The 21,555-nt window shown below is 39.3% G+C and overlaps 2 protein-coding genes across 12 annotated transcripts in view; one reads left to right on the top strand and one right to left on the bottom strand.

Annotated features, from left to right (window-relative positions):
* SMPX (small muscle protein X-linked) overlaps positions 1-910 on the bottom strand; it is a 40,848-nt gene extending 39,938 nt beyond the window's left edge. For 9 of the 10 annotated variants that reach the window (XR_004748518.1, XM_035318241.1, XM_035318865.1 and 6 more), the window contains exon 1: positions 762-910. The gene's annotated coding sequence lies outside the window, so the exon portion shown is untranslated. Of the gene's footprint in view, positions 1-741 lie in introns of all 10 variants that reach the window. The other variant, XM_035318522.1, reaches the window with a different exon arrangement.
* Positions 911-12,376: 11,466 nt separating this feature from the next.
* Positions 12,377-21,555, top strand: part of MBTPS2 (membrane bound transcription factor peptidase, site 2) — a 31,656-nt gene continuing 22,477 nt past the window's right edge. Inside the window, exons 1-3 of one of the 2 annotated variants that reach the window (XM_035317136.1) lie at positions 12,377-12,582; positions 16,880-17,028; positions 18,877-19,015. In XM_035317136.1, coding sequence (XP_035173027.1) covers positions 12,508-12,582; positions 16,880-17,028; positions 18,877-19,015 — 363 coding nt within the window. In that variant the 5' untranslated portion in view covers positions 12,377-12,507. The remainder of the gene's footprint in view (positions 12,583-16,879; positions 17,029-18,876; positions 19,016-21,555) is intronic. The other variant, XR_004748119.1, reaches the window with a different exon arrangement.

Raw genomic sequence — 21,555 nt, 5'->3', positions numbered from 1 at the left:
ATTTGCTTTAAATACGATTTGATATCATAATGCCATCTTTTGTAATCTGTACAAGAGATGTACAGTAGCTGATACACGCCAGGAGGGACACACACACACACACCCCAGCTGAAAACTGCCCCTTTCTGCCCTGCTGTACTTACGGCACCAAGCACAAAGGGTGTACTGGACACAGAACTGCAGTGCATTATCTTATTAAAAGGCTTTGACAGGAACGACACCACTGTGAAACCCAGCTAGAACAAATAAAGAAGAAAAGCCCCCACTTCGCAGCTTCCAGACTGTTACTACATGCTGTAGGCAAACACCGTACTATTTCCCGTAATGCAGTTGTTTCCACCACTGTTACCTGTTAAGCTTACAATGAAAGAGCGCTGTTCTTAACATCAAATCTCCCAAGTAACATTTCGCTAGCTACAATAAACATAGAAAACAATAAGCATTTACCTCTGTACATGCTCGAATTAGCGTTCGAGCTAATACAGTTATGCTTCTTATGAGTCAGCAGGTATTTAAATGACTTTCTGTTTTAAATCTTTTAAGATCCCCATAGACTATGAAGCAATAACTATAACGATCTGGTCTGAATACACCGCACAAGACATTAAAACGAGAAGAAAAACAGAACTACTGCAGTCACCTGGCAGCCAGCTATTAAAGAGTTTTCACAAGTCTTCTGAGTTTTTAATTGACCCCTTTGAGATTATCTACTTATCTACTTAAATAAGAAAAGTTCCAAACCGTCAAGTGAGTATATACACCTCCTTTCGATGCTGAAAGAGGTAGCCTCTTCTACCAGCTGAGATATTGACTGTGATCCTTTAAATGTGTCTGAAATAGCTCCGATGCTTTCAGCCTGGACGGCACCGAGAGCTGCTCCAGGCTGCAGTGGTTGGGAAGCAAAGTGTAAAAGAGAATTCCTGTCATAGCTTCCAGTTGTTCTTCCTAAATATAGCGTTTGATTCACCCTGCAGCTCAGTCCCCTGTGACACTTGACCGTCGTAAAACCAGGGCTCAAGTGTCAAGCAGTAGGTGTTGAAGGAACACACCTTTGGGTCCTTTTCCTGCCCACCTCTCCTTGTTGCCCAAGAGTGAGGCATACGATGGTGGGAGGTAATGCACACCTCCTCCACGGCGTGTAGGGCACTGCGTGCCTCCCTCCTGCCTCACTGGAGAAGGAAATAATTATGGAGACATAATTATGAAGATCTCACCTCGGTGGGACTATCTAGGGGAGGTGAATGCCACACCAGTGTGACTGTATCGCTGCTGGGTTGGGAGCGAGCTCGCACGGCAGCTGCCTCAGGGGCTTGGTGTGGTGCTCCTGTGAACGGGACAGCCATGATGGCAGGGAGAAGGAGAGCTCCTGAAGCTGTAAGGCCACGGCTGCTAGCTGCTGAACAGCAGGGGATGTGGACGAAGCCAAAGGGTCAGGGGAGTTGATATAGTTAATAAAGAAGTGAAAAGTTCTTATACAGTTGTGCTCATGCTACTACCTTTGACTGCTGTCAGTGAAGGCTACTGAAGGAGACCTGACACAGCAAGTCGTTCGTGGGGCAAAGCTCCATGTTTCCACTCCCAGAAATGCAGCCACCCGTTCACTGCAGCTTCAGAGGAGTGAACTTTCCTCTTGGGTCCCCTTCCTCAGCTGTGCCTGTTTTCCACTGACCCACAACACTAACTGCAGCAGTAGCAGTGTCACTGTTGGCAACACTGCACAGGCCTCTGCTGGAGAAGGACCAGAGAACCTTAAGTTCAATAATTTTTAGCTCAACAAGATCAACAATTTCAAAATTACTGCCAAAGGTGTATCTAACAAATAAATAATGGTTGGGGTAGTGATTTCAGGGAGGATTTTCCTTGACTTTAATTTATTTCGCCCACCACTCTTTTCATTTCAAGTACCTCCTCAAAGGGGAAGGTGACCTCCCAGACCACTTCAACAAGCCTGTGACTGACTCACTCTCTGCTGCCCTCCTTCCCAAGAGCGCTGCCATCTGGAAGTAGCTTATAAAGTTGGGGACTTGCTCTAGTATCTTGTGGCTACTTGTGACCACCCCCTTTCCAGTACAGACACACAGGTAGGCATGCCATGGGCACATACATTTTTGCTAGGTCCACACAGGTGAAGAAGATACGCATGGCAATCAAACCCTTCCTTAGAAAGGCTGGACATGACTGCTATAAAATGTCTTGAGGGGTGGAAGACTATGGCCCTTGAAACATGGCAGAGTTTGTAACAGAGCTCACCGTCCTGTCTTTTGCCTAGAATGAAGGTGTTTGCTCTGTCACAGTCGAAGGTCATGCTTTCCAGGTGGCTGAGACCATGTTGAAGTATTGTTGGTGCCAGATGAGTGACTTTATTTACCTTTTTGTGAAGGTTCATATTTACAACAGAGGTTCTAGAAGGCAATGAAAGAGATGGCATATTTTTGTAACATGTTCTCGTACATGAATTTATTTCAATTTGTATTACAAATAGTTATATTACAAATCAGCTCTGGGATATAAGAAGCATATGCAGTTCTTTTTCCCGTGTGCCATTAAATTAGCAAAGGTTTTGTAATACAAACCAGACCATTGCTTCCATTTTATAATCCCATCGTCTTACAGATATGCTTGAGGAAGATCAAGTCAACACTGTTTCCTGCAATATATTTATATTTAGTAATATAATAGGTAACCTTAGTGATGTGCAGATAAGAAGAGAATCTACCTATGTCACTCACCTAACACTCATAAACTATCACACCTAAGCTGTACTAAATGTTGATGGAATTGAAGGAAAAGCCCATATTTTATCATTAAAATCAGAAAATGTAGCTCTGCATAGATTTTAAAGGGAAAAATATAATTTTTACAATAATTTTGCAGAGTGACACTGCCTTTGAATAACCATTAGGACGCACAGCCCCATGACGTGCAGATTCATCTGCTAAATACATGCAGCCGATGATTTAATAAGTAAATCATGAGACATATGTGCATTTCAGATGATAGATTAAAAGCATGGTGTGTTAGGCCCAGATAGCTGTACACTGTCACACAATGTATAAAATTATTGTCTTGTGTACAAAGATCCAGAAGAAATAGTAATGATATATTTAAAGTAGGAAAATCCAAATACAGTCCAAAATATACTTTTGCTGCATTTCTAGAAGCTTGTCTAATTAACATGCTTCCTGGAACAGCTTATTAGTTTAGAAAATGAAGTTGATGGTTAACAGAAACATGCATGTATCTTACTTCTTGACTGGAATATTTCACTGTATAATGTCAGAATTGTTTCTTTAGTCTGTCAATGCTTACTTAAATGTTTTCCTTTTTGAGAAACCTTATGAGCACAGATATAACTTCCCTGAGGCTCCCAAAAGAAAAATATTTTTCTATAGTAGATTAAAATGCTTTAGCGTAATGCAAGCAATGTAACATAATTGAAACTGCAAGTCAACAAAGGAGCGGTCACAATCTCAGCCAACTTGAAATAAGACTAGTTTTTACAATAAGAAGTTAAAAAATACATTCCTGGAGTTTTGCTTCAAATTACCAGGTAGTAGCAACATATTGTAGTATGTTTGGCAATGCAAAACTTTGCATCCTTTGCATCTTAAATTTAGCTCTATAAAATACAGTTTATTTCTGGGTAAAATAGTGGGCTCAGGATACTAAGTATTTGGTTAATTAATTATCTTCATTTGAATTGTTTGGCAAAGAATATGAAAAGTTAGGCTGCAGTGCAAGATAAACTATTCCCTCATTCAGTACATTTAGGTTTGAAAGTTATTGATATTTTTTAAAAAATCACAGTTATGACTAAGGTTTAAAAATAAGAAACCTGCTATCAGACTGATTTATCTGAGGACTAACCTAGAGGATCCTGGAGAAAAAAGAACACCATCTATCTTCTAACTTACATAAATTTTATTTGTACGTCTGGGCTCTTTTCCCTTAGCAAGGATGTGTCTACTGCAGGTAATAACTATTTGGCGTGGAGGCTTGATGAAAGAGAGAATTTTAGCAGTGGTACTGTCATATGAGGTTAGACAGAACAACGAAAGAAATTAAAAATACTCCAGAGCTAGCAATCATTAGGCATTGGAACCCATTCCTACTCTTGCTTTAAAATAAAAATACCTTTGCATCATAGATTTTAGAAAGACTGATAGTCCTCAGCTGCTTTGTCAAAATAAATGTTTGATGAAGCATCTACTGTTTGATTGTTTCTCCCAGTTTTTCTCAATCTATATGATTCTTAATATCAAGAAAAAAATTAATCACTTTCTCTTGAGTTTCTTCTTGTACAGCTATACCAACAACAATAACATCCGTCTGTTTCAATAGGGAATAGCATGCAAAAATGTTTGATATTATCTAATGGACAGGAAATCAACAAACATATCTAAATTAGCTGGTTTTGTTTCTGTGACATTTCTGAGCTGCTAAATATTAATTCAGCTCCTGCACGCTCTCTTTCCATATAAAAGCATGGTGATTATTATCACAGACTTTTCCATCAAGAAATAATTAGCCTTGTATTAGGAAGATGGTCTCACTAGAGGCTACCAGTGACCTTGTTCTAAATTTCAGAGTTCCAGCATCTTTTAATAGCTTTGTTAGCATCATAAGAATTTGTATTAAGTTCTAAAACCTGCATTATGAATATAACCCACATAAACATTAGAACATCATAGCTTTAACCACTGAATTACCCAAAAGCCATATTCTCTGTTGCTTTGTATTCTGTAAAATTCTTACTTACATGCTTTGACTAAATGAAATGTGATGGTGACATAAAAATAACAAATTTGTTTCCACTTTCCTCCTGGGAAATTTTAGCCACTACATCTGGCAAAGCTGATATCATAATAAAGAGCACAAGTACTGGCAGATTTTGAAGGCAATATGAATTTTTAAGCAACATGTTGATTTTGTAAACATCCTGTCTGCTATAATGATTCAGCATAATTTGGAAAAGGTATGAAAAACATGACATTGCACCATCAGATTTTGTTCTGGGCAGACAAGTGTGACAAAATAGGAACTAACGAATCATTACTGAAATTCTGTACAGACGACCATCCATCTTTTTCACAAATCAAGATAATTCAAATCGAGATCTATTATCTTTTTTACTCTCACAACAGGCTTCTTCTGATGAAGGCCATCTCCATCAGTAAATTACAGCTGCTGAACAATATTACATCTCGCCTTCAATGGCCAGATGAAAAGGCCTCACCAGACAGGCAGTAAGGAATTCTGCCATTGTATCCACCTGGCCCAAAGATGAACGAGAACTAGGTGCAGATATACCAGGGGATCTGGGGGCTCAGCACCACACAAAGCAACGTATTTATCTCCTACAATAAAGCATGAAATTAAATTACAGCTGTGCAGGTGTTCAGCTCACACACCGCTATGATCCCGCTGTGGAAGCAAATGTAGTAGACTTGAGTACAGCAATCAGCCAAAGTCCAAAAAAGAGAACAAAGACTAATTTCTGATGATTCTTCATCTAAATGGCAGATTAACAGGAAAAAAGGTATGGCTGGGACATGAAAAATCTGCCTGGCTAGAAAGATGGGCACAGAATGAGGGAGGTAAGGCAATGGGCTGGAAGAAGCAGAATATCAAGGGCAAGTTAAAGGAATTAATACCTTTAGATTAAAACAATGACCATATTCAAGGACAACTGCGCCAACCTGCTGAGTCATAAGTAATTGATCAGTTTCTATCTTTGGTTTGTATCTGCTGAACAGAAAATAAAAGATGAAGATTTATAAACTGTGGGTGTGAGAAATTTTGAAGTTTGCATCAATATCAAGACACTTATCTTAGTTTCCATGAGTCATAAGGAAAAAAATAAAATCCTTAACTCTCATAGCTCCAATGTTAAAAAAAAAAAAAAGAAAAAAAAAAAAAGAAAAAAGACAATTAAGAATGAATACTTTCCACAGTGAAGATATGAATAAATCTACTAGTCATACCCATCGATCAAGCAGTCAAATATGATTTATATCAAACCTTACTTTTATTGAATCAGATCTGCTACAGGAACATTTTTCAATCATTTGTGGTCTCCTGTCATGCAAATATTGGACCCATTCAGAGAGAAATTGTCAACAGAAATCAGTGCTGGCATAGGCAGACCACTAAAGTCCTCCAGCTGCTAACTTCTAAATGATGTTTCTCAACACAGTATCAAATCTCAAGTGTTAAAAATAGTATAAGCAATTTCTGTTAGGAAATTACACAAAGTATTTTTAAAACCTTCAGGTATTATTTTACACCCATATGAAGTAAGGTTGTGGACTGGCCATATCTTCTATCCAAGGGTAACAAAGAACCTCAAAAAAGAAACTATATATATTAAGCTGCCTTATTCAATCAGATCAGGCTGCGCAACACGGGGTAGCCCTTTGAAGTGCAGTTCAGTTCTCAAGAGCTGGAGGCTGAAGCTAACAGTGGTGCTTGAAAATCATCAGTCCTGAAAGTGACTTTTGAGAACTACCAGCCACTCTGCATCTCCTGTGCCCACCAACCATTGGTGAGGTGGTGGAACATAAATCTTGATATTCCGATTAGAGTATACAGGAAGATGCCTGCAGCCGAATTACAAACTGATCATTTATTTTTATTAAAACATATATATATATATACATTCTTTATGTTCCTAACATAGGTAAACATGTGTTAGGCAAAAAAACATATATATGGTTTTGTTAGGGATAGTCCCCGGGAGCTATGACTGACACGGGGCAGGGGGGATTTGAAGCAGTGGGACACCAGTGAGGATTCAGTTTATCTGCTGCCTGGAGGGCTAGGTGGACATGAAGCAGCTGCTTCTTACAGCCCAGTCCTGGAGGCAAAACAGAATGAGTGCTAGTGTAGCCAAGTGCTATGCTGAATGCTGAAGCACCTCAGGAGCTGCTTCACCTTCTGTACTGTCAGGGCAGACAGTTACAGCAATAACCTCACCTGTTACTCCTGTGCAAGCCATTCCTGTTAGAACAGCTAAATGCCGTATATGCAGAGGAGAATAAAAGTGCTACAGGCTTTAAGTCTGCTCAACAATAAACCAAAACCTGCTTTGTCTTCTTCAAAGTGTTATCTCACTGTGACTTTCTCAAGCTAAGTGCACTTTTTTCTCAAGGGTTCAAAGCTGCCCTCCAGGTTTTGGGATTCAAAATAGATAGGTATAATACTATCATGTGTGTTCATTTCAGATTACAGTGAGCATGAAACAATACCCATTAGAAGGAAACTATTTATTTTGCATTCTGCTGCAAAATAGAGGTTTGTGTACCTAGGGACTTCACAGGTAATTTAAACCGCAGAAAAGGAGAACAGCTGTTTGGCATCATCTTCCCTTGTGTGCTCCCCTCCTGCACTGACTGAGCTCTTTGTTTTCTGCAGTTTTGATAAATCCATTTGCAAGGACAGAATCCTAATGTTGTAAAAGTATCCAAGCACAGGAGCTAAGGCTGAATAGCTACTCTGCAGAAGATATTCCATGCTTTTTCTCATGTATAAACTCTAAACAGTTGCAGAGGATACAAAGCCAAACAGTCTAGCAAGCAAGACTATCAGCTAAAATGAGCAGAGGAAGCACAAAACTAATATTCTTACAGAACTGAATTCTAGAATAACATCTGAGCCATGGCTCTCAAGTTTCTACATTTCCTTTTTTTTTTTTTTTTTTCCTTTCTGCTTCTCTCCTTGGAGTGCAACAGCTTCGGAGGACCTTTAGATGTAATTTCAGTTGTAATTTTTCTAACAGAATTGTGATAGATGACTAAATGATGAGCATTGATAGCAATTAAGAAAGACCTGTAATTTGTTTTGTCATAGATCAAGCACTAGTAACCAACAATTGTTGAAAAAGCATGTACAACTACTCGTTGCAGATGAGTCTAATAAGGGCACATTTCTATGATCACTTCTGCTTTTCTTTTATTTACATTGCTCAAATGAACAGTGACTTAAGAACAAATTTCATTTGTTTGAAGAGTCAAAATCTCACCTTTCTAGCACGTATTTTTTAAAACCAGGTTAACATTGTGCTTAATTTAATAAAAAGGCAACTTAACAGAATACTTTGATCTCAGCTGTATTTAAATGAAGATTGTTTTGTACTTTAGCTGGAATGCAAACTATCAAGAAAATTGTAAAACATTCTGCTATTGTTTTCTAGGCGTAGCAAGGGTCAAAGATTGTTTTTCTTTCCTTGTTTGGGTTTCACTTTAAAACACCCTGTGTATTACATGTCTCCATAATTCTCATTACCTGAATTTCTTCCATATACTGAGATTTTTAGATAATAATTGCAGTAAGTTAAATGAAGAAATGGGTACAGGTTGTTCAAACACTTATAAGCAACACAGTAGATGTCTCTGTGAGTGTGCCAGTCTCTGTATCTCTCTTGTGGCTCAGATTTATTACAGAATCACAGAATCACAGAATAGTCTAGGTTGGAAGAGACCTCCAAGATCACCGAGTCCAACCTCCTACCTAACGCTAACAAATCTTCCACTAAACCATATCCCTAAGCTCTACATCTAAACGTCTTTTAAAGACCTCCAGGGATGGTGACTCAACCACTTCCCTGGGCAGCCTATTCCAGTGACTAACAACCCGTTCAGGAAAGAAGTTCTTCCTAATATCCAACCTAAACCTCCCCTGGCGCAACTTTAGCCCATTCCCCCTCATCCTATCACCAGGCATGTGGGAGAATAGACCAACCCCCACCTCGCTACAGCCTCCTTTCAGGTACCTGTAAAATCCAATTATTTTTTATTCTGATCTTTATATTCCCTTCAGCAGCAGTATCCAAACCTGCATAAGTGCTGAATAGACCACGTTATTTCTTCTTTGCCCATCCTTCTTTCATGCCTCCTTCTCTGTGCTTGAATTTCCAGCTAGGTGCTCATTCTGCAAATGTACATGTGCTTCATTTCAGGTGAAGCTACCACATGAACTTTTGTAGGATCAAGGCCACCTTTTGTTCCAGACTTCCTTTACTCTGCTTAGCTTATCTCAACACCCAACAACGTAATATTAAATACTACTCAAAACATACCTAAAAACCCATTTGATGTCCGCAAATCTCAAACTCTTGCCCAACCAAGTCACATTCTGATTGTATTGTCTTCAAACTGTCGAATTCCACATCTTAGCTGGTTTTAGGTCTAAGCCTGAAACGAACTGTGAGAAGTTGCAATTTCCCTGGAGCCCTGCAAACCCCTCTAACATTACAGCTTTTGAAAGCATTAAGACTGATTCTATTTTTAGTTTGTGATGCATCATGTGTCTTGTATGGCAATATCTGAATAATCCCTTATAATCCCTTCTCCACTTCAATAATAGGCAAAAGTTGAAGAGATCAATGATCAAACATGTTCATAATTAATTTTTTAGATAAAGATATTTGTCATTTCTGTAAAAAGATGCTTATGATATTAATCCACTAACTTGACAGTGTCTTCACTCATGTATTATTTAGACATTCTGTTTGGTATTTACTTGCCAAATTACATTTAATCAGTATTATTATGCTTACAAGGTTATTCTTTTTCTGTCTAAAGTTTTGGCATGGACTTAGGTATACTTGCGCAATGACTGGTATATATCTTTTTCCAACATTCTTAGATACTTGCCCTTTTGAGGCCCACACGTACCCTCCCCATGAGCACACACCTCAGCTGTGACTTCTTAAACTGTGAGTTAGACTGCTGTGTCATAACTTCTGGATACTGTGCACTGACCTGACTACAGTATGACATTTTGCTTTAGTCAATACTTTATCATTGTATGTGTGTGTAAGGAAAAACAAGTTGTAGTAAAAAACATACATCAATATCTCTGCTACTTCCTGAACGATTTTCAAGTGGAAATCTTTAACCATGAATATCATAAAAGAGCAAAATGCATTCTCTCCCTCTAACACTCTACAGTCTGCAGCAGTTTTATTCTGTCAGAACATGTATTAATTTTGCCTTTCAGCCACCAGCAAAATATCCACTAAAGTTATGTGAGTAAAAACAGTGGGGCTGACAGTGCTCTAGTTCACTCACAGTATCTTCCACGTTCCAGAAAATTCTCATTTTCGTTTGCTTTCTTGTGATGAGCTTTCCAGCAATAAAATAGACTGTGCATTTTAGTTGTGTTCCTTTTTATCTGCACTCCCAATTTCTATCCAAACTCAATAAAATTATTTTTTCTATTTTATATGGCATACTAAATAAACATTGAAGAAAAATATAATAATGTCAAAAAAACTGTTTATGGACTGGATCCATTAAACAGGAGGCACTGTGTCCGTTTTACTATGCCTGCTCTCAGTGAGACTATGTCACTACTATAAGTACCCATGTTCTTAACTTTTATTGCCCTTTTATTGCCCTCTATTTCTTCCAAAGACCACAATTAGAGTAGTTTTTATATATTTACATTAAATGCATGTTGGTCTTTGGAAAAACTTGAAAATTCAACCAATAAAGTGTAGAATTAACCATATTTGCATTGCTCCTTGATGATTTTCAGTTGAGTATAATACATTGGGGACCATGGCAGAAAAGCCACAGTCAGATCTGATTATTCCGGGACTCTGTTGATGATTTCCTTTAAATGCGGGGGACATCCTAGAGCTTACTATGTCATTGTACAAACTCTATTTTGATTGCATGCAGGGCTGAATACATTTCATGTAATTCTGCTTTTACATTGGAACAGAATCCTTTCCAAAGTTCTCATAAGGCATCAGTTAGCAGTTCCCACCAAAGTTTAATGGCTTAAGGATAATGGAACAGCTGGAGCTTGTAGGAAAAGCACCTCCAAGCTGAAAAACAAAGAAATTCACCACACAGAGAACAAGAGAAGCCAGGTATGTATTACTAGCTCTCACGCAATGGCCTTAAGTCTAAGGGACTGGCCAGGGCTGGACTCATATCTTACAAATGCAATAAAATCTAGATTTTGTCTCCCCTTACTTGCCTGCTTGACCTACCCATGGCCCTCAGAAATGCTGTGTTATCAGTGAAAAGAACGGAAGCAAGAAAGAGCACAGAAGTTCAGAGCTGAGCTGCTTTTCTTCTTGCTGGTATTGGTGAGTAAAGCTCCCAGCAACAGTTGTGCTAAGGGCAGAGTGAAGATGCACATGCAGAACAAAGAAAGAGCTGAAAAAAAAAAGAAAAAGTGACTGAAAAAGCATTAAAACGTTTAAATTCTAGCAAAGAGAAGGCTTGTTCTATATGTTGGTTCAAAGCACAGACACCGGCACAGCTCTTTAAAATACAACTTCTACAAAGCTTTCTGTGTAGAAAACACAGGTTGTGGTTGGTTTTATGAGCCTTTCTCATAACAGCTGTCCCACAGCACAGTCTGTGATCCCACATATTAACACACTAGAGCTGAAGAATGGATGGAATAAGCATTTTTAGTAGAGAGGTGTCCTTCTGAGTAATCTCTGAGAAACTGAGGCCAGTGGTATTTTATCTGGAGCACGCAGGGAAAGGCGGACTGGAAGCCACCACCTGCAGAGGGCTCTCCCACCACTGGTGCCTTCATTGCTGAAAAATCTTTAGAAATAATGGGAAAACCTTTGTTTACCTTCAATGCTCAAACCCAGAGTTAAGGTATTTAAACTAGGGAAGGCCCAGAGAATCCAACTCTTACGATGTGACCTCACGGCACATCTCACTCCTAGTAACAACCGTGTCTGAGAGCAGTGAGAGAGATCAAGAGAGGCATAAAAGCAGAGGATCTGTGCAATGGTGGGCTGGGGAGTGAAAAAACGCTATGGAGGGCATTTGGCTGGAAGGCACTCACAACCAGCCTCACGAAAAGCTTTATTTGTGTCATGAAGTTTGTGTTAAATTACTTCTGGAGGCATTTCAGTAGTTGAAGTGAGCTTTATTACTCCCTCGTCAGGGAAATGCTTCCACGGTCTCCTTGAACCCCACCACGGCAGAGGTCTGCTGTCCCCTGCCATTTTCCTGATGGTTCTCTGGGAGCTGCACTCAGGAGGTCCACGCCTGACCTTCACCAGACAACGTGAAGAGACCATGCGAGCACATCACCGTACCCCTTCACGAAAATAAAAAAATAAAATAAACCAAAGAGAAATAAATGGCTGAGGTAAATTTAGAGGGGGGGGGACCAGCCAGGGCACAGCCCTCAGCGCTGGGGGGGGAGGGGCGGGGGGACGTTTCCCCTCAGGCAGGGCGGGGCGGGGCGGGGCTTCCCTTCCATGGCCCCGCCCACATTACACATGGCACCGCCCACTCCGCCCCTGCCGCCATGCGCAGGCGCAGTCAGGCCCGCGTCTCGCAGCGGAGGGAGGGGCACCGCTGAGCGTCCCCTCCCCGTCACCCGCCCCGCTTCCGACGCGGTGCCCGGAAGCGTCCGTGCGGGCGGCGCAGCCGGTGCACAAAAGTTCCGGGACGCTTTTAGTTCCGCGGGGGGGGTTCCTCCGTCCGAGCCGCGGCCGCCGCCGCCTCGCCGGGTGCCGCCATGATCCCGATCTCGGTGGTGGTGTGCGTGCTGGGCGGCTGGTGCGCCATCTACCTGGCGGACACGATGCTCAAGGTGAGGGCTGCGGGCGCACAGCCGGGGGGGAGCCCTGGGCCGGGCCGAGCTCCCCGCCCCCCTCCCCCCGGTGACCCTCCCGCGCTTAATTTCTAAATTTGCTCTGTGGAGCTTGTGTCTTACGGCATTCCTCTAAAATTCGGGTAAAAAGTAATGTACGGTTCTTTTTGGACGCTCTTAGTTTACTGGGAAAAAATATCAGAGCCCTATGGAGCTACCTTTCAAATAAATAAGTCATAAGAGAATATTGCCTATCCTTCAAAGATTTAAATCCTAAAAGAGCATTATCAGCCTCATCTTCTTCCTCCATGTGGAGAAGGAAAGGTTTGAAACCAAAATACGCCACTGATACTATATTTAGGAATGCATAAAACAAGATATGCCACCGTTATTGCATTTGTGCACTGCTAGAGTTTCATTAATACATATATTTACATATTCTAACGATACCGACGTGAGATATGGATGGAGTTTTTAACTTTGTATTCAAAACAGGACCTGTGATAGTTAAATACGAGGAAAATACCAAACGAAACGCTCAATCTGTAATTCTTTTGCTTTTTGAAATCTGCAGTACAGCCCAGGAACTGCTTCTGCTGGGTGTGAATAGGGCTTAGCATTATTTCAAAGTAACAGATGTTCATTTTGTCACTGGTGTGAAATACAGGAAAAAATGTCATAAGGAAAGCTAAGTTTTGGGTGATGAGGAAACTTGAAAGATACGTAGCTCCCCCTGCTGCTGATTGTTACGGCGCAAACAGCTCAGCAAATGATGAAAGCTACTGCCAAATATTAGTCTGTGCATTTTAATGATGCAGATGACAACAACAACAATAATGCATCTGAAGATTTTTCAAGGTTTATTACACCAAGTGAATATTACATATGTTGAAAAAGGAAGGGGAATGCCTGGAATGCTCTAGCAGGTAGGAGAGTCCAGGAGTTAAATTTTAACTTTGATGTTTAACAAGAAGTTGGCGAAAGTAATTAATCATCAGGAAAGATGTGTAAGCTGTTGGGTTTTGGTGAATTTATTAGTAGATTTGATGTCAATACATCTCAATGATAAGTTTAATTGTGAGTACCGCAATCAAAATAGAATTTTGATTAAATAACTGGATTTATATAATTAGGAAACTCATGTTTTTTTTTTTTATTGCTAGTACTCTTACTCTCCCACGAGGTTCATAACCCTAGATTGCTAGCAGCTGTAGCAAAAGGTAGTTCCTGCTTAGATCTCCCATTCCTTAAATTTTAAGTACACCAAAACGACACACAGAGCATGAATGAAAAATAATATTGGAGTATTTTAATTTATTTTAAAATATTTTTGGCAACAAAAGGATGTGTGCTGTAACTTGTGGTTGATATTTATTCTGTGAAGTTGTTCAATGTCAAATGGCTTCTGGTCAGTTTCCTCTCATACAATTTTTGTTCTGATTTCCAACCTTTTTGGGTGGGAGTCTCAACCCTTTCAAACATTTTGGTGTGAAAGGAGGAACTGTGTGTATAAATGTCTTTTTGCACAAATAAATTCACATAGTATTGCTTGAATTACAAGATGTATTTGCATTAGCAAATCAGCAAGGAATCAATGTGTGACTTGGAAATGTAAGCCCCTCTTGTTGCTCTTCATCGAACCACTGATAGGAAAGTTTCCCAGCGAAGCTTAGGTCTTAAAAAAGGGAATCACGTAGGCAGACCCCTGAATTCCTGCCCCCCAGCATGCTAAATCATCCAATTTAATTCTGCCCGAAGGATCAGGGATGTGAAAAGGGTGGAAGGTTGTCCTTCCTTCTGCTATCAGAAATAAAAGATGCATTAGGCGCATTCAGTCAAGGTTAGTCTTCAGCTTTTAAGGTCAGGAAGCTGAAATGGTTCGGGGCTCTTGAACAGACTTTGTCAGCGCGAAAGAATGTTAAGGGCTCCTGCTTGCTGGCAGATAGTTATGGAGCTCCCAGAGTATTCAGCAGACATTCATTATTTTGAAAGCTTGCATAAATAAAAAGGGTATTGCTTTTATAGTAAAATTAATATAACAAAGATCACTTAGAGCTCAAGCTAAAGAAGCAGAGCCAAAGTCTGTGGAGGGAGTTTGAAATGACACATAAGGTACCAACATACTTCATACCAGGGCTTGAGGGTGCACGTGGTAACCTGGTGATCCCATTGGGCTCAGGACAGGAGGACCAGAAGTTTGCATAGAGCTCTTTAATACATTTTGCAAAGGAATGCACTCATTTACTTCTTTAAATTATAGGGATGCCATGATTTAGTGATTATGAACACCACTTACTCAACTTTTTTTGAGAACAATCCCAAAGGAAAATTATTTTTTGGTATCTTTTGGCCAAAGTATTGGTCAGTAATCTTGTATTTCTCATTAAGAACTGCGTATTTGTTTATGCCTTGCTGGTACAGTGGAGCTGTGGCGTAGTTGCAATGAATTGGTGGGATGCATTGGTCGAATTTCTAGGAGAGAAGTTTCTAGGTTGATTTTGTATGTGATAAAGAGAACAGCTATTTTTGAAGTGCAAAATTTCAATTTCCAGTTATAACATTTGTGAGTTTTTTGTTGGTGGTGGTTAGTTTGTTGGTTTTTGGGATCCTGTGTGAATAGAACATGTTTGTTTCCTTAAGTCCCAAAAGACTGATGTACTTAACGTTGTGCGTATTTTTGCTCTTAATTATTCAAGATTATGTGAGGAGGCATTTTCTTTGTTTCTCTGGCTTATGTATGATTTGTAAAAATGTAATATTCCTTGTGGTCTCTTCCGTTAAATCTAGGCTAGCAAACACTGATATGGTTGTGGACAATGTAGTGATGTTCTGGGCAAAGGCCAATGCTGACCATGGGATGCATTATGATGAAAACTTCTATGGTTGTCCTCATCTGACTGAACAAAAATCTTAGTGAAATCAGTACATTGAAGAAGGAATTTATGCATAAACTTATGGGTAGGAAGGATAAAATGGTGTAATGGGTTATAAATGAACAATGAGTAAGTGGCTCTGGCATTGTGGAAGGCTTTTTTAAGTGTTCAAATTTTAGATAATTTGACAAAATGAGAAAGTCTATGGCTGTGCAAGATGAGCTGCTTTTTCCCCTCCGTAGCTGAGGAAGGAAAGGAGGAATGCAGGGAACTTGGCTAGTTCTAAATTTGTTTCACCAACAGCCAGAAACTTGTGAAGTTCCTTCTGGGGGGGCAGAGGGGAGCCCCTTGTGAACTGCACATTCCAGATGTCTTCAGTAGGTGCTGCTGCTCATAGGGAAATTCGGGAATGATGCTGTAGTTCAGACAGCTCTGAAGACTTGTCTGGATTATGTCAGACACACTCCTACGCAGGGAACAGCCCAGAGTCAGAACGCTCACAGCTCTGGTACTCTTTTCCTCAGCTATAAATTCCTCCTTCACCTCTAAGGAAAGCTGTCCTTCAGCAGGCTTTCTAATGCTATCTTCCATGAATTAGGCTGAGTAAAGACCAATACCACATACTATAAAATAACAGTTGCAAAACTACTTCACTTGGCCTATAGTATTGGATACTACTGCAGTAAACTATTAATTATATGGTCCATAGGTCGCATTCATTGCAAAGACAAGTTGTAAAGAGAATCTTTGGAATGAGCAGGAAGGAGTTCCAACAGTATCTTGAAATGCTGGAAAATGATCGTAGTGAATGAAATTGTTGTTGCAATATATGTTGAGAATTTTAAAGTCTTTTTGGCTTTTTGATAGTGAGATGAAATATTTCAGAGTCTCTTCAGTCACAGTGTTTGAAAAGTAGACCTCATTTTTACCCTTGCTAAACAATACCTGCGTTTCTGCTCCACGTCACCAATGTTAGAAACAAGCTGATGCCAAAAGAAGGCCAAGAGATTGTGTTTTCTTTGTTGTAGTTTTAAAATCTATTAACTTTTACATTTACTAAAATGCAATTGCACATAGAAAAATACCATCAACAGTTCATTCTTTAGCCTTTTGACCAGGCAGGTAAAAATTACAGAAAGTGATTTAACACTAGGAAGGGTGATACAAGAGTGTAATTGCCAAGTAACACCGGATGGCTGATCTCTCTTCCAATCCTAAACTTGTGATTTACATCAAAACAGTGGTGTAGCCTTTTCGTACTACAGGTCCCACCTATATATCAAAATATAAATAACGCACAGGACGTTTTCTTGAAGTTATACATCCATCTTTATATAAGTGGATCTGATTTACTGCTTGGTCACTTAATAGAGAATCTTCCTCATGAAAATTTTGGGTTAAACTAACTTTCTATTGTTTTGCAGTCATCCAGCTCTTTGAAGGCATCTTATGAAGACTGGTTGCTGACATATGGCTTGAGCATCTCTCCTTTTCACATGCGATGGCAAACGGCTCTCTTCAACCGCCAGTTCTACAACTGGGGGAGATGGAAACCCAGATTTCTCTATTTATGGTATAAATTCATGATTTTCTTTTCTGTCAAATACAGAGGCAGCAACTATCACCACATCTTTGCCTTTCATCCTGAAAAGTGGAATGCCTAGATGTGGTTACTTCTATGGGCTAAGGATAAAACCAACCAAACAGGGTTGCTGTAAATGTATTGTGCCACCATAAACCTATGCCCTCTGCTAAAAAATTATACAGCTAGATTACATACGGGGATGCTGTAAAACAAGACATCTATAAACTGTATTTTTACCTATGGTTTGAGCTATTCATAGCTCTTAAGTATAAAGCTATTACATTTAATACTCTACAGAGGTAGATCTGAAAACAGCTTCTCATATCCCAGATCTGCCCATTGCTGTATACTAAGCTCTCCCCTGATCACTAGAGTTTACAAATTATTCAGAGACAGTTGTGCCCCTGCTGCCAGTCATTTCCCAGACGTTCAGCAACTGTACATACTCAGAAGGACATTGCCCTAGTTCTGTCTTTTTACCTGCCTGCACCTTTCCTTGCGAAGATTGCAGACTGCTGGTAATGGGTAAATAAGCTGAGTGGTTAATATGGATGCTTTTGGACTGGTTTAGAAAATTATTGGTGAATTGCCTCCCTAGTGTTGTTTTATATCCACTCTGAAAATAAAAATGAGTAAGGCTTGAATTTCTTTTCATTTCCTGTATTGCTACCATTAGTGAGATAATTGTGAAAGAGAAGTCTGCTTCATATTGGTTTCTCTACTATCTAATGGTTTTACTTTGGTTTTAAGTAGTTCTGTATCAATCACAATTTGTTAATGTGTATAATTTATTACAGTATAATGTTTCCATCGGTCTCTTTAATTAGCATTACAAGTGCATATTGCTTAAAATAAAATTGCTAATTTCCAGTGAGCCTTATTAAGGATGGTAAGAGAACAATTATATGATTGTGAGAGGAAGGACTGGTAGTGAATTGAAATGTTGCAGCTAGAAAATATTTTATCACATCCTTCAACTATTGAATAGTGTAAAATAATAATAATGGTAATAAAAATTCACCATTAGGTGAACTAATGTAAATTGAAGTGATTTTTCACATTGATTTTAATGAAATATAAATGGGTGAGAAGACAAATGTGTTTTAAGTCATTGATTTTAATCTGGTCTTGCATTTGTACCTTTTAACTTTTCTTCTTTAAAGAAGTTTGAGTCTCATTTATTGTTCGTTAGCACTTTTTATTGCTGGTGAGGAAGATGCAAAATTTATTGAAAAAGCTTATATAAATATGTATGCCACCCCATCACTTGATCCAGATTTCTAAATATGTGATGATGTGGTGCAACATGGTAAATTATACACTGTAAAGTTATGTTTTTATTCATAGCTAATGGCAAGTTACTTGTGTTGGGTAACTGAATAAAAAATAGAATGCACAAGAACAGCATAAAAATATTTGAAGATTAATCGGGATGTGGTTTGGATGTCAAACACTTATTAAACAAGGAAAATATTATATATTATTAAATATGTTACTAGTATATGGTATTAGTGTTATTAGTTTCCTTTAGCTCATATTTATGTACTTCCTTGTTGATGAATGAATAGTAGTAGCCCTTGGTAAGTTCTGCCCTTTGAGATTTATGTGCTAGTCACTGCACCAAGCCTGTCTCAGTTTCTGAAGAGATTGGACTGTGCACTTAGTCACATGGTCTAAACTTTTGGGTAGACCTGTGCAGTGCGAGGAGTTGGACTTGATGATCCTTATGGGTCCCTTCCAACTCGGGATATTCTGTGATTCTAAGTTAAATATCCAGAGAATATGCATGAGCTTCCTGTGCCTGTGTATTGCTGAACTATTTGCCTGTCTTTGCAGGTTCAGCATGGGAATGGTGTTTGGTATAGTTGCCATGTTTGGCTCTGTTATTCTTCTTGGAAAGACACTGATGCAGACGCTGACACAGATGCTAACTGAGGCACCAAAAGCCCTGAATGATCGTATGCTGCAAGTTGTGGTAAGTGTTCTCTCCTCAGGTCTTCATTTGAGATGTGAACGGATACTAACCAACTTCTTAATGGGATATATGATACTTAAATCCTCGCATGCAAGAATAACCTAACTGCTAATATTTGTTTAAATAAAAACTTGCTGGTTTGTTACCAGCCTTACAAAGGGAGGGTGGAGGTAGTAAGAGAGGGGAAGATGAATGCAAATATGTGAAATAATTTATATTAAATATTCTCAGAAGTGAGAACTGGTTAGTAATTTAAAAAGTCTTAAATTATCACAGTACTAAGAATACATTACAGCAATAAGAATTTACCTTCTCTGAACCTTGCAATATACAGACAGTGATGGCCTTGAAGTCAGCAAAACAAGTCCATAATCCACAGGAAGCGAAGAGTTCTCCTTCATTTATTACAATACAAAACATCAGTTAAAAAGGAGAGAAATGTAAAGAGCTTTGTGTGCTTGTGGAAACAAAGATTGATTAGTGAGGAGATTGCATATTTTTGGATTGTTCAAGGACCTCTGCCTAATCTACAGTGTGAAATTGAGTGTTCTGTTTCTGACAGTATCTAGTCAAAGGCCTAATAATTTATTTGATTGTTTCATGGATTTCTGATGCTGGACAATATATTGTGTTGTTTTAGGAAGAAATGTAGTTTATAGAATGTGAGCGACTGCAAATACTGTCTCTGTGTCTTGCATCAAAATACATAAGGCAGTAATGGAAAAATATCATTACCCTTACAATAGGTTTAACCTGGCTAAAATTTCCTAGCTAACCTTATTTCACGAAGAGTGCTGTCTGGCCAGAATGTATGGTCATTTTCCAGAAAAGGAAAAAGTCCTGTAAGATCGCTCAGCCTTCTACCATATGGCTTAGAGCAGTGGTACCCAACCATTTTGCTCTATTGTATTACTTAGCTAGTCTAGCAAACAGAAGCTGGGGATTGTGTGCTACCATGACAGACCTTCCCATAAGTGCTAAATTGACTGTATGCCACTAGACTTAAATTGCATGAGTGTGAGCAGCCTGATCGTTAGCATGTGTGTTAAACTCAGTGCATTTGGGATGGTTTGGATTTGTTTCACACATGTAGGGTGAATGCAGCAAATGCAGTATGTGTTGGCAAAAGTGGGCAACCTGGGAGAGAACTGCCAGTACTGCCACTGTTAGTCACCTGGTCCACAGCCTGCTCCTGAATTATCTCCAGAATCAGGCAGCAGTGAGTGGGAAGTCTTGGTGTTATGCTGTGTGTCTAGCAGAGCACAAATTGAACACGGGGCTGAAAATTTCTTACCTGCCAACAGGGTCCATCCTAAGCATGTACGTCTGTTGCATTCCAGAATAAGAAATAGCTCTCTTATTTTCATTTTTTGAGATCACTATATGAATCCAGCCACTTTTGTGACACCAGAGTAAAGTAGTCATTTGCAATACTCTGCTCTTCTGCGAAAGTGACATAAATAAAAGGTGAGCAAAGTGAAGATGAGCTTTAACAAGTAATCTGGTGTGAACTTAACTATGAAAACAGAAATGTAGCACAATATTAAGAATTACAATGCGCAGTGGTTCTGCAATGTCTCCTCATTGGCAGAATCACTGCACTCAAACCAAGGACAGATCAGTACTGGAAACGATGGATTGTATACAGATAATGTAATGTCATGTATAGAGATGAGGTTATTTCTCCTAAGCTGACCTGTGTGGTTCTTTTTCTTTTGTTTCATTTCTCAACCGTCACAGTCGTGTAATTCTGCCTTCAAAGAGTTTGAGTATTCTGACCAGAATGTGGTAGCATAAGTTGACACTAAAAAGTGACCCAGATGTGGTTGCAGAGAAGTGAAGAACAAATGAGGAGGACCTTCTCATCATTTAAATTAGTCATTGATGTTTCATAATTAATTGACTGCTTTGGAGGAGAGAGAGTGGGTTTTTTTGTTTTGTTTTGTTTTTTGATTTTAACTGTTAACTGTGCTTTAGCCTTTGGCATAAATCTGCTTAGCTTTTATCCTTCATCTTTGGAGAAAGGGAGTTACACTTATGTTTTACTGATTTAGATTTTTGCACCCATCCTCTTTTTTTCTAGCCATATACTTTATTCAAAATACCCATCTGTAGATAATTGGGTTGTTTTTCTTTAGCTTCCTCCTCTTGCATTGGTTGCCTAATAGCTAAAGTGAGGATGAAGCAGATCAGTTATTAGGAAAGGACCTTTTTTTTACTAAAGGCATTTCCAGAAGACCATGAAATATGAGGTGACAATGCTTGTTAACAAAGTACTGCGTGAATTCTTCACGAGAGTTAGCTTCCTCTTTAGGTGTATTGTAAGCTAGCTTCTTTGACACGATAAGTGAAAGCACTCACTGTTGTTTTCTAATGTGATACAGTCACGGTGGTATTGCAATGGGAACTTTTGCTATAGCTGTCTGTCCTCCCATGCTCCTGGAGCAAAGAGCAACTGAGAATGCCAATTAATTGATCCATTAGTGCCACCAGCTAATGCTTTAATGCCAGAAATGGAAGCCTCACAAGTGAAGAGCAGC

This window comes from Oxyura jamaicensis, chromosome 1 (assembly GCF_011077185.1).
Source record: "Oxyura jamaicensis isolate SHBP4307 breed ruddy duck chromosome 1, BPBGC_Ojam_1.0, whole genome shotgun sequence".
In the NCBI taxonomy this organism is placed as follows: Eukaryota; Metazoa; Chordata; class Aves; order Anseriformes; family Anatidae; genus Oxyura; species Oxyura jamaicensis.
The sequence above is the reverse complement of the archived record's forward strand: the minus strand, read 5'-3'. Positions and strand labels throughout refer to the sequence as shown.